Here is a 13,888-nt window from a genome sequence, read left to right on the forward strand (position 1 = left end):
TAATAATAATAATAATAATGATAATAATAAGTGTCAAGTTTGTTTTAGTGCTGGCGTATAAATCAAATCAAATCAATTTATATTTAAACATAGGTTGGTTTTTGAGGACCGGGCAAAATGGAGTACCAAAACAAAAATCTCTCAGAGCAGAGTAGAGAAGGGGGAGGGTCACAGTCCAGTTTTAATTTCATTCACAGTCCAGTTTTAAAAGCTAACCTTAGGCCTAAGGTTAGCTTTTATGAATATTTGGGATACTTCCTGTATTGGTAAAACAATGACTTGTGACCTGTGACGTGTGAGAGAACTGGTGACGACTCACAAAATTAAAACTGGACTGTGAATAAAATTAAAATTGGACTGTGAGAAATTAAAACTGGACTGTGACCATCCTGGGCCATCGGAAGAACCAACAAATTAAAATCAACCTTTTATGTGACACCAAGTCTGGGAACCGATCCCGTGTCACATTGTTGAAAGGCGAATGATCGTTACACAGCGCTATCCCTGTTGCCTGACTGTTCTCTGTTCCCTAACTGAGTCTGATCATGAAACTGTCGGTAAATGATGATTCTTTTCCTTTTTTTACCCCAACAAGGACTTTCTCTTTTCTCCCGAAACTCCGAGAATGGTGAACGCCAAGTGTGCATTGAATCCTTCAACGGTCATATTCTGACTGTCAGTGACTCGGATCAAGTGATTTTCCAGGTGAGTAAAGTCAGTTGTTTCCTGTGTTCAGACCGGGTGAACGAACGAACAAACGAACGGAACGTGCATAAACTATTTGAGACCGTCCCTTTCGAGCCGGATCAGGACTTTAGAACACACTTGAGTGAGCATGAAAGTGCGTCAAACAGTTTGATAAGGAAACTGTTGAGAAAGGAAGAAAGCTCAAAAGCAGGAACTGAGAGGCATGGTGTGGAGCCTCTTGTGAACGTACGTTTCCATAATTTCCATAATATGTTAGGGAGACTTTTTTTCAGACCGGTGGGGGTGGGGGGGGGGGGAGGGAGGGTTTGAATAGGGTGGCTAGTCACCCCCCATTTGGGTTTCTTTCTTTTTTTTTTTTTTTCTATTTATCTGCTTTTTATGGTAATTTTATTTCTGCTGGATAAGATACTGTTTACCTGACGTGAAAATTAATGAAAAACATAAACAAAGTCAAAATAGCAGCCTAAACTATCTGAAATTTTGTCAGAGTATATTCTTCGATTCTTGCAATTCACCCCCCTCAAAATATTGCGAGATCCGCCAATGCGCCTTTTCTCTTTGCATGTTAAAGAACTTGTTAGTTAAGGAAAGGACAACTAAAAAAACTGAAGGCAAAACCTGCGCACTTATTTTATTGAAATACTTTTCTTTGTAGTATATCTTTAAAAAGCAACATCAAATATATCATCAGTTTTTTAAAGACTTTGAGGACAAGGCGCCAAATTCTTTGTTCTCTTTCCAAACGTTTTATTCAAGCTAAACACTTGTTACATCCTCGGGCGCTTGGCATTCACCCGTTCGGTCGCACATCAAAATTTCGCCGTACTATGACGAAAAATGTAACGAGATCACAACAAACTTGAGTGAATCTCCCTTAATTGGTGCACACATGGTATAATATTTAACAATTATTCCTTGAGCCCGAATGGGCTCTGAGTCAATAGCAGAGGCCATGAGGGCGAGAGGAATAACTGTTTTAGTAAAATCCAACCAGTTGGTCAAAAAATATCGAGACAGAACATCTTTCGCTAGTTAAAGCTAAACTTTAACTGTTGTTTTGGTTTTCAAAGCCGGCGCTTTTCGCTACTAGTGGGCTATAACAGGCTATAACAAATAGCCTACTAGTAGCTAACCAATCAGAACGCAGCATTGATAATAGACCACTAGTTGGATTTTACTAAATAGATTTAGCCAAGCCTAAAAGCGCAGGTCCCGGGTTATTTATCTCATTTGCGTCGATTTGAAAACATGGTTCCTCAAAAACCTATGAATCTAATTAATTTTTCTGGAATTAATTGTTTATAGCAATGTGGCTTAGAATATCTCATTATATATGTTATAAAATAAGCTTTTTAGCAAAAAAGAAAAAAATCAGTATAAAAACCAAGGACTTTTCAGAGTAATAACCGTAAGTACAAAAATTTGCAAAAATATTGTTCTAATACAAAAAGTTGACAAGAAGTTTTTAAAATTTAGTTCACCAATATTTCAACCAAATTTGGCTAAAAGAAAAGAAGAATCCGTGAATTCTTTTTAGAATTTTTTTTTAAAATGATATGTGTCGACACTTGTTGTTTGTCCATGACGACAAAAAGGGATTGTGTTTGGTGTAATAAATTACGCTTCAGACTTCGATGGGCAAAATAATATGCAAATAGATCATTCAAAACTTTTTAAAACCAAATAGAAGTCCAAAATATAAAGTTTCGAGGTTAATTTGACGATCTAGCGCGATTTCCGACGCGAAACAGACGGCCACGAAGTAGTTCGTGGACTTAAAATAAACATGAGCTCAAAATAGTGGCTTGAACGCCAATTGTTTATCTTCATCACTTACCTCAATTCCACTGTTATTTTCCTGCTGCCGTTCTAAAATTGCTTGAAATTGTTTCTCTGATATTTTTGCCCATCCTTTAGCAAAGGTTTTTCAGTGAAAAATCATTTTGAACATTCTATAAAAAGCAATTATGTTTCCACAAACGAACCACAAATAGCCCTTCACTGAGGCGGCCATTTTACTCCGAGCTCTAAAGTTGAGCCAGCGATTTGGTCACGTGATACTGGTCACATTTGGCATACATGGAGACGTGGACGTACCGACGGACGGACGGTCGCATGGTGACGCAGTAGCTAAAACCACAATTTCCCGCATCGATAGCTTACCATATTTTCTTAACCATGGTGTGTCGCGCGCGTGCCTTCGGCGCACGGAGCTCCGCTAATAGGGGGCTTTAGCACGACACGTTTTGGTCAACACGGACGCCAATCAGCCGAGGCGAGACTGGGTCGAGACTGGCGTCTGTGACTTGACTTGTTTGTATTAAGCATGTCGCGTCAGGAATTTTACGGCATCGCTACTTAATTGTAGAGCAGGTTTTATTCTTTGTCTGCTTTCCAATACTGAATCAAAACTTCTTTAAGAAAGATATGGGATATGCTTTTTTAGAGCTACGATCAAAGATTGATTTCAGAGGATGAACTTATTGTTTTATTGGAAGAGAACACGGCTAGAAATTCTTAATCCAGTTACGATCGATAATCCTGAAATGATTCTGAATGTAAAGCAAAGTTTAGATCTGCCAGTGTTAGCTGATTTGTCCAATCCATTTTGGTACATTTCTGTAAAGGAAAGCAAATGACAAATAAAAATGAAGGGTTCCAAAAAAGAAATTAAATTTGACGGTCATTAATTTTTTTCAAAATTTAACATGGTCGTTTTGGAAACGTCTTAGCGTTGCCAGCGCATTAAAATTTAAGACCATAGAAAACAAACAGAAGCACGTACAAAACGATATATCAAGGAAAACAAATATTTTTCAAAACAGACTTACTCTAGGTTTTTTGGCAAGATGAGTCTCGCCGTCTGCAGCGCTGTTTTTCATCAGGGGGTAGAACCACAGGAAGAGAACCCAAAGGATGCGAGAGCGCGTGACTTCACGTTATTTTGAGATGGTTGTAATGGCCGATTCAACTGATCGAGGAAAATGTTCCCTAAAAACTTCAAATCGTGATGTTTCTTTTCGAAAATTCATTTTATGGACAGCCAGATAAATAAAGTTCACTCACCTACTATTTTCTGCGTTGTCCTGAGTGATTTGATGGGTTTTTGGGACGCTTCGATTTCCTCTTCAGATCCCTCGCGTCACCACATACAATATAAATAGACCTTTGACAAAGAAGAGTTTCTTTCATAAATAATAGGAATTAGAAAGTTGATTGTCCAGCATCAAGACAAAAACAGAGTTATTCTACCTAAGATGAACTTTTCTTCTCGAGTTTTTGTTTTTCGCCACAGACGCCAAATAGCCAGCTTTGAGGTTTGTGACTTGATGTCTGTGACTTGTGACGTCACTTTCTTTGTAAAATCACTTCCAGTCGCCGTCCTTGTTGACAAAACGTCTAGTGCTTTAAGCTCCCTGATAACAAAACGCACAGTAGCTTGAGAACGGCTTGTTGCAAAAACAGCTCGTAACATTTGCCGCAAATTACAGCGGAAATATGTTGAATGGAGAGCGGTCCTAAACACTCGGATAAACACCCTCATAAGCGGGTTTGCTATCCCTGCTCCACAAAGAGTTCTTGTTAAGATGTAAATTGAGATCTTCAATCTGACTGCAATTCTTTTTCTTTTTTATTTACAGCCTCTGCAAGGCCGCTCGTGCCATGACACTGGCATGGTCTTTCCGTTTCTTTTGTCACAAAAATATGATAATGACGAATTATTGTTCTCCTTCAAACACAATAGTACAAAAATGATGCTTGTATGTTCATGTAAGAGCAATACCCTAACACTCAAAAAAATCAATGCTAAACAACCTGCTACGAACCCAACAACCCTCTTTATTGCTATCCCGGAATATTAACCGGACATAAACCGCCAACCCCCTAAAAGAGATATATATATAATTTTTTTTTGGTCAAAAAAGTATTCAAAGTTATGGAGAAAGCAATACCTCATTTTAAAGCTAAGAAAATAAGCATTGCAGTAAAAGGACATGCAAATAGAAGCGATTCACAGAACATCACGAAAAAAAGTTCTCCACATAAATCTTTAATCATTTCAATGTTGACTATGAACTTTTGGTTGAGAGGAAGAAATCTCTGTAAATTTAATTTTATCAGCTTTCTTGGTTCCAAATAATTTTGATAAAAATCACACAAAGCGTAAATTTTAGACGTAATTAGATGAGCAATCTTCCCTGTTAGCAGAGGTCTGTTTTTTGCGTTTTCTGGGCTGACGAGTGTGGGAAAAGGGACTTCTGCAATGAATCGAAACTCACTGTGTTAATCATGCGCGGCGAATATTTAGCGGCCGAATCTTCTCGTGATACCTTACATGGAGTATGGTATGGATTGGGCTCACAGCGGAATTACTGTAAAGGATTGGGCGAGACACAGTGGGTTCATGTCACAGTCGGCAACCACATCAAGGGGCATGCGTTTTGACCAGTGCCGTTGAAGACTGTAGACGTCAGAAGTCTCTTTTCTCGTACTCGTCACTCCAGCTTCCGAACTCAAGAAAAAGGAGACGTTTGCTGACGGGGAACAGTACAGTTAAATAAGCTGGCTTACTGAAGTTTTCCAAAAAAAAAAGATCAAGATTTTGAAATCTGTGAAATTAAAGCATCGGGATGTCTTTTCTGAAGTGTCACTGCAATTGATGTAAAATGTAATTTTACCTAACAAATAAATGGAAACCAGGGAAAAATGCTAAATACAGTGTCTGAGCTCCTGGAGGGCGGTCTGGAAATTAGACATTTCATAGAGCATTTTTCTCAAATACTAGCCGTACGAACCCATCTTAAAACTTCAGGATTTCCATATCGAGAGAAATAATCATGCATAGAAATAAATAGTTAAATCTATTAGACATTTTTTCCGCATATGGCAAAAACGTCGATTTTGTTATTTTGATAATAACTGAAAAATGTCTGATAGATCTTTTTTTTCAATGTTGACGGTTTCGTATTGTTTACTTATTCCCAAAATTTTAACCCTGCTCTGCGGCTACGATTCCAGTCCCCCCTCCAGAACCTCAGTCACTATATTTAGCATTTTCCACTCATTTGCATTCATTTGTGAGGTAACTAACACTTCAGAAGAGACATCCTGTCGCTTTTGTTTCACAGAATTGAAAATCTTGATCTTTTTCTTCGGAAAACGTTAGTAGGCCACCTTAAGGTTGTATATATTAAAAAAAAAAAAGTTCATCGAAAATAGGTATAGAGAGCAGGAGAAAAAATAAATTTTGAGTGTAAAATAACGATTTTCAGTGCTGCAGACATGTTTCAGCAGAACCTTCTGCCTTGGTCAATGCAAGTTTTACATGAAATGCAAATCTGAATCAGACCGGTCTTAAAGTCTTTAAGTCGATTCCTGATTAATGAGAATGAAATCTGATCAGATTTGTGTCTTGCAAGCGAACACTTGCAATGAAGAAAGCAGGAGCAGATAGAAGAATTTTCAGGGAAATAATATGTCAATGTGAAATAGAACCTGGCATGGAAATTTTTACGATATGCTTTACTTTAGATGGAATATCATTCTAAGCGAGTATGCGGAAAATTTCTATACACTATGAACAACTCCGCGGCCAGTTCTTTGTTTCAGAGTAATTAGAATTTATATGGTTTGTCGTTGGTTTCAAGTTGGAGGCCGTGTCTCCTTTAATACTAATTGATTGCATATAATTTTGTAATAATTTTTAGAAAGAGCCTGAACGACGAAAGGAAAATGAATAAATGTATCTTTATTTTCTAAGAGCGTCCTAATTTTGTACAACCTAACTCTTTTAATGCAGAGTTTAACCGTTTTGGGAGTTGCTTCCGAACACCTACATATAGCTCCTGTTAACGGAAGAAAAGCTTTAGGCCCGTTTCAAACGTCGAACTTTACATGTGCCGAATGTAATGCAAGTGAAAAAAAAAAATCTGATGTTCGACGTTTGAAACCCGCATGAAACGGGCCCTAGCAATGTTTAAAAAACGAGCATCAGTCTTTCATTTGGGTTTTAAGACCCGATAAAACCACGCTGCTAATTTTTTTAAAACGACTTTAAAAAAAACATTCCACAAAAAGCGTGTCCCTCTCAGTTGACTCTGAAAAATGGTTTGAATTTTGAGAGGGTAATATTAGCATACCAAAAAAACAAGCTATGCCTCATTAGTATTCTTTATATAAAGAATACGAACGAAGATGGATTGTTTTGTCAGGATATAACGTTCATGCACGTGACGACATTGATAGGATGTTAGGCTCATGAATTTTGAATAAATTTTTAAATTTGCTTTATATAACAGGGGCTCATAACCCAGCAGTTTAAGGTGTTTTCCATTTTTCGAATGACTCTTGCTAGATTTTGTGGGAATAAAGAAACGTACCGGCATTGCATTCCGTGCACTAATTTTGCATTTAGCACGAGCGTGACTTCTAAGGTTACGGACTAAAACAGGAGCGTTGCGGTCCTTAGGCCATCGTCGCCATGTCGGATGAGGCACAAAACTCTGTTCTTATAATCCTTTCTCATGTCTCGATGCAACGGTTGCAAACACCGAATACATAAAAGTGTATAAAAAGCCTGATATGTCCACGAAATGTTAGGTTTAATTTTTAATAGGTTTTTAAAGGTATAAAATACAACAAGTGAAGTCAGGTATTTAAGCAGGTGCATCAGCTAGCGGCGAATTCTAGACTGAAAACACTATACGAAGCTCACATTCCTTGAAATGAAGGCAAAAGGTATTGCGATAGACAATTGAGAATAACGTTAATATTGTACACCGTCTACCATCATTGGAGCGAAAAAAAGAATTCAATACAGCCCTAATTGTTCGCAGGATTTGTCATCCTAGAGACGAAAAATGATATTAATTAAAATTGAAAAAAATCTGTCCAGGGGCCAATTGCTTAAAACCTGGTTAGCGCTAACCGTTGGTTAAGAGGTAACAAAACCTATAGGTTTCCATGGCATTTAACGCTGGTTCGCGCTAACCATGCTTTGAGCCACCTGGCTGGTTGCCAGTTACAGCATTTTAAAATGAAAGTATGGAAAGTTACAGGTATTAACAAATAGGATTTTTTTCCAATCCATTAAGTTAATTTTAACGCTTTTCCTCGAGTTCATATAAATGGGTCATCATCATATCAAAAAATGTGACTCTTTTTATTTCCGACTTTCAGAAGACGTGTGTGCAGTTAAAATGGACGCACGCACGGTTGCCAACGCTTAATATCGTAAGATCTTTAATTAAACATGAAATAAATTAATGGGGTGAATTCTAGGCTTCTATAATGATGAATTAATCTGTTATCGTCAGGCATATGCTTGCATATTACTTGTACACTTAATATGTCTTAAGTAACCAAATATATAATTTCTAAACTTTTGCAACTTAAATTTAGTAACTGGTTTGGTCATGACTTCAGCTACCATATCGGCAGTAGGATAATACTTAATGATTATCTTGCCTGCATTCTGCGTCCTGCGAATGAAATGGTATCGAACATCAATATGTTTCGACCTCCGTTGATTGACTGGGTTCTTGGACAAGGCGATTGTTCCTTAGTTGTCCTTAAAAATCGAGACAGGGCCGCTTACCTCACCAATGTCCTTTATCATTTGAGTGAGGTACATACCTTCGGACTGCTGCTGCCATAGCAATATACTCAGCTTCACATGATGATAGAGCCACTGTTGGTTGTTTCCTTGATTTCCAAGAAATAAGAGGACCGGCTCTGTTCAAACTGAAACAGTACCCACTGATACTTAGTCTGTCATCTGTAGATGACGCCCAATCAGCATCACTGTAACCTGTCAGTTTAAGACCATCATCACACTTTCCATAGCACAATTCAAAATCAAGAGTCCCCTTCAAGTATCGCAACACATGTTTTAAAGCTATCCAGTGTCCCTTCATGACAGCAACCAGGAATTGTAACAACTTAGTAACAACCCAGCATATGTCTGGTCTGGTGCATGTCATAGCATACACCAAACTACACACTGCCTCACGGTATCGTCTAGGATCCACAGGGGTTTCACCATCAAACTCAAGCTCTGTTCTGAAGGTGTAGACCTTGGCTTACAATTAGACATCTCAAATCTCTCAAGCTTTTATCTTTTTTCATTAAAACACACGACAGGGGACTGGGACTAGTTGTGCATGCGCCTTCCAATTGAAATGATGTCAGATTACCATTAAAAGAGTTACTTCAAAGAACCAACCATGCAACCTCTAAGGCTCTTTGAATAGAAAGCTTCCTTAACACCCATTGTTTTTCTGTAGTTAAGTGACACCCCCCTTAAGACAGTTAACATTTTTGTGTTAAATGTTCCTGACCTTGTGCACTATTTTTATTATTATTATTATTTTTTTTGTGGTGAACAAATCCTCTTTGTATAAGACATGCTCCCTTTCTTGAGAAAGCATCAAGAACACTCTGAGACACACCGACTGGAGACATGATTACGCAGTCAAACACACTTAACTTCGTAAAATTCAGTCTTGGGGCCAGGTCTACAACCACATCGCAGTCTTCTGCTATAGTGTTTGTCTGGCTCTGTAAAATAAACAAAAAAATAATAAACACCTAAATTCACTTTGGAGTGGGAGCAGTGGAACCGCACGAGGAAAGATCCAGCTTGAGGCTTAACCATGAAAGTGACTTTGAGCACCACGCTGGAAATGCAAGCTCTGTAAGGTTGTCGATAGCTTTCATACGTTGTGTGACATTGTGTACATTTTGCTTTCATAACTCCGTTATTAAGATTCATTGGCTGTCTATAATCGGATTAGGGATGAATCGCTCACCTAGTTTAAGGAGGTTCGAAAGGGTTTTTCGGTGTTTGTGAAACGATGAAAGATGCCAAAGAAGGATATTTCATAGTGTAGGCCAACTACAAAAATCTTTACAACTCTATTGTTAGATAATACTTTAAGGGCACTTGTGACGTCATATCGGTTACCATGGCAACACGCCAGGTCCACAAAAAAGCCCTCTAAATTTCGAATTATGAAACTTATCTGAAAACAAAGTCGGTGACCTACCGGTTTTATTTCTTTGTTGGAAATTTCCCTAAATTCTTTAAATTCTTAGGGAGTCTGACAAAAAGTTATCGAGTAGAATTTAAGATACATCGAAAAAAGACGTTTCATAGTTTACAGAAAATTTTTCTAGAAAACTTTACCCCACCTTTTTTATTTGATACGTGAATGCAAAAAATCAAGATAGGTCACCGAGCAAAATTTCAAGATAAACACATTTTTTTTTCCGCTGGTTTTATTTCGGGTTCGCGTGATCATCAATTTCACTGGCAAAGTATCGCAAAAGCTTCCGTCGATAATGCACCTTCCATGTTTTTATGATGCCAGCATCTAGGGGTTGTGTGCGTGATCGTGAGGTGGTGTTCTTTGGATGAAATTCAATTTTGATATTCGAGAACATACCTTTGATTGAAGAGGGATGGCTGGGCGCATTGTCCTGTCGGTAAGTGTGCTTAAGCTTGTTGTTTAATTTGGTCAGGACGTTTATCATAATGTCTGACCTCATCCACGCCTTGTCATTACAGAAATAATGAGCCCCACAAGGACCAGAGATATCCGGCCAATTTTCCGAAACAGCGGTTTTCACTACTGCCAGTTAGGATAGGGGTTTCTTTTCCACCAGCGGTATTAACAAAAAAGGCTTCTGTGATTCCTTGCTTGGCATTTTTCCCACCTCTGCAGCGCTTGCGCCTTTCTGCAAAGGAATTCTCAGGTAGCGCATTCCACATTGTACCAGTCTCATCCTGTGACTGCCTCGTACGCACACCTCGCGTCCCGAGGAGTTTCAACTGAAGTCCAGGCGCCGTTGTTATTAGCGAGATAAAAAATATGTATATATTTATTCCAGAGCTTGAGATAACAACTTAGTGCCGCTTAACGACATAGAACACATCACTCATGTGAAGTGAACAACAACAACATGGCGGGAACACAGCTCGCAGGAGCAGTTACCTAGCTAATTGGCGGAAACTGCGGTACTGCAGTAACATGGCTCCCCAACTGTCTTTACAGTTGCAAAATATGAAAGCTTTGAACTTGCATGTAATTAGAACAAAAACTAAGCTCGAGCCCAAAAGATACTGTAAAGATCTGTTCAAACGTTGAATAAAATCAAGTGCTCACAAAAGCAAAGTTTGTCAATGTTCCTTATGTAAGCGCTAAGTATTCTTTGCTGGCTCCTCGATGGGGCCTTTTTTGGTCTCCTGGCGAACATCATCATCGCCTTTCACTTCGTCTGCAGTCACCAGTTGAACGAGTTTGTGGATAGGTCTGTTCAGATACGAAGGCGGACCTTGGCACTTCCCATGTTCGTCTAAATTTCCATTTGCCGTCAGTAACTTTATCTTTCCGACAAAACCGTCTTCACTTGGGTACACTTCTACTATTTTTCTGACTGCTCACTTCCTTCTCGCTGCTTCGTTTTCTTTATAGATCACTATGTCACCAACGGTGATGTTTTTCTTTGGCCGAACCCATTTGTGTCTAACTTGTAACATTTAAAGATATTCTTCACGCCATCTCAGCCAGAATTCATTAGCACAAAACTGCACTCTTCTCCACCTTATACGACAGTACACGTCAGGTCTTTGAAACTCTTCTGGAGGCGGTAACACTCGTTTGGGTTTCATAGTTAGAAGGTGGTTAGGCGTTAATGGCTCGGGGGCTTCTGCGTCAGACAGGTAGTCAACACTGAGAGGCCTTGACTCCACGATACACTCCACCTCCGTCAGAAATGTTCGCAAAGTTTCATCATCGAGTTGGTTTCCAACTATCATTAGGAGAGGTTCAAGAGCGTTGCGCACCGTGCAAATTAAACGTTCCCACGGACCTCCCATGTGACTACAGTGTGGTGCATTGGACTTGAATGAGATCCACTCACATTTATTACTCAACAAGTACTCTTGGACGTGGTCTTGAATTTTCTCGGATAATGCTGTTTTGAGCTCGTTTCGCGCACCAATGAAGTTGGTTCCTTGGTCGCACCTCAGTTGTATCACTGCGCCTCTGCGATTCATAAAACGACTTAGTGCATTGATAAATGACGAACTGTCAAGTGAGTTGGCAGTCTCCAAATGAACACTCCCGATCCCATACACGTAAAAAGTACTCCATAACTTATCCTTGCACATTTGCTGGAGAATTTCCTTTCCTTTGAGCGTTACAGGAGCTAAGTATCCATTGGGATCATAAATAGAGCCGACAACTGATAGCACCCCTCTTCTGGTTAAAGGGCGATCGCGAAGCTCGATACGGAACCGGAAGCTGTCGCTTTTGACGCTAGTGTATCTACAGCTAAGTTCAGTTCCTTGATACCCTTCGCATGATCTTCTGCTGGAATAGCTTCAAGAACTTTCTTCTTGTTCGAGACTATCTTGTGCAATCTGAGACAGGCTTTTTCACAGATGCCTTGACTGGCTGGCTTTAATCAGATGTATGGCCTCAGAAATGGTTGGCACAGATTTAAGCCCATCATCGACATAGAAATTCTTGCTTATGAATGTAGCTGCATCGGCACCGAATTCTTCTTTAGCATCATCTGCTGCTCGTCTGAGCCCATAGTGCGCACAACCTTGGGAACTGCTGGCGCCGAACAGATGAGCTTTCATACGGTACTCGGTTACTTTCTTCGACGGGTCTCCGTTCAGCCACCTAAAGAAACGCAATAGGTCTCTGTGTTATTCCGAGACCGCAAACGGATGGAACATACTCTTTATGTCCGTCATGAAGGCAACACTTTCCTGGCGAAAACGACACAGGATCCCCAACAGATCATTCATAAAATCAGGACCTTGCAGCAGGTAGTCATTGAGGCTGACACCATTGTACTGCGCTAAACAATCAAATACTACGCGTATCTGTCCTGGTTTTTGAGATGGTAGACTCCTGCATGAGGAACATAGTTAACTTTGGCATCTTGTACTTAAAAACGATCATCAGGGACTCTTTCTGCACATTGTTAAGTTAGGTTCTTCATAAGGGTCTGGTAGTCTGCAAAGAACTTTGGATTTTTTTTTAGTCTTGCATTCAGTTGGTTCCATCTTTTTACAGCAAGCTGACAGTTGTTGGAAAGACACGCGTTGTCAGGTCTCAAGGGAAGTGGCATTTCGTACCGTCCATGAGATTGCTTCTTCACACCATTCTCTCGGATCTTCAGAAATCTCTCATCTTCCACGGAATAGGGTTTCTTCTTGTCACCTGTCTCAGCAAAGTCAGTTTCCAACACACGAAGAGCTTTCTCTGGGTCAATGATCTCTTTAGCCTTTGTAGAGAATGCAAAGCCGCTTGGAATTTCTGACACTTGGAATCTATTGCACACACCTTCTTCTCTATCTTCTCTGTTACTTGACTTACAGACTCTTTCGATCACACCCCAACCAAGTGCAGTTCTCAGAGCATACGGCTAATCATCTCCACCAGCAACTATTTGTCTCTGTCGGATAGCCTTTGGACAGTTGTTACCAATCGAGATAGAGATCTCTGCGTCCGGATGGTATGGTGTTAATCTGTCGGCAACGTTCTTCAGATTTTCCCATTCTGTAGCAACTCCAGGCTTTGGGATCTCTGACCGATTGGCTGAAACAACTTTTCGGCTGAAGGCCACTGGCATCTTCACAACACATTCTCTGCGGTAATCTAGAACTTCCAATCCAGAGATATGGCTGGTTTTTACCCTTGCGTTCTGCTCTTGCATTGTCGTCAACAGGAGTTCGGTTGATGGACCTTCCAGATTGAACCGTTCGCACAAAGTCTGGGACACAAAACTAACATTTGAATGGTCGTCAAGGACTGCATACTGCAAGATTTATTTCTCTGGCTGACCCACTGGCTTGACCCATACTGGTACAATCAAGGTATGATCAAATCCATCTCCTTGGTCAGGAAGCATACATACACTCACACAATCGGAAACAACGCCATCGACTTGTGATTGTTCCTTATGAAGGCAGGTGGGGTGCATCCCTGAGCACGTTTTACACTTAAACCTTTCTTTGCAATCTTTCACTTGATGACTTTTACTGATTGCACAGCCCATACATAGACGTTCACGAAAGAAAAGGTCTCTCCTTTCGCTTAATGGCTTCTTGTAGAAATCTTCACAGTCGTCTAACTTATGTCTTTGACCGCAGAACAGACAT

General features: G+C 39.8%; 2 protein-coding genes across 2 annotated transcripts in view; one reads left to right on the forward strand and one right to left on the reverse strand.

Annotated features, from left to right (window-relative positions):
- The window catches only part of LOC137968844 (uncharacterized), a 9,061-nt gene extending 2,612 nt beyond the window's left edge, over positions 1–6,449 (forward strand). The window contains exons 3-5 of the mRNA XM_068815317.1: positions 596–705; positions 4,350–4,469; positions 6,417–6,449. Of these exons, the coding sequence (XP_068671418.1) occupies positions 596–705; positions 4,350–4,469; positions 6,417–6,449 (263 nt within the window). The remainder of the gene's footprint in view (positions 1–595; positions 706–4,349; positions 4,470–6,416) is intronic.
- Positions 6,450–11,248: 4,799 nt separating this feature from the next.
- On the reverse strand, positions 11,249–11,881 carry LOC137968845 (uncharacterized). The gene has a single exon (XM_068815318.1). The coding sequence runs from the start codon at positions 11,879–11,881 to the stop codon at positions 11,249–11,251; it is 633 nt and encodes a 210-aa protein (XP_068671419.1).
- Positions 11,882–13,888: the final 2,007 nt, after the last annotated feature.

This window comes from Montipora foliosa, chromosome 8 (assembly GCF_036669935.1).
Source record: "Montipora foliosa isolate CH-2021 chromosome 8, ASM3666993v2, whole genome shotgun sequence".
NCBI lineage: Eukaryota > Metazoa > Cnidaria > Anthozoa > Scleractinia > Acroporidae > Montipora > Montipora foliosa.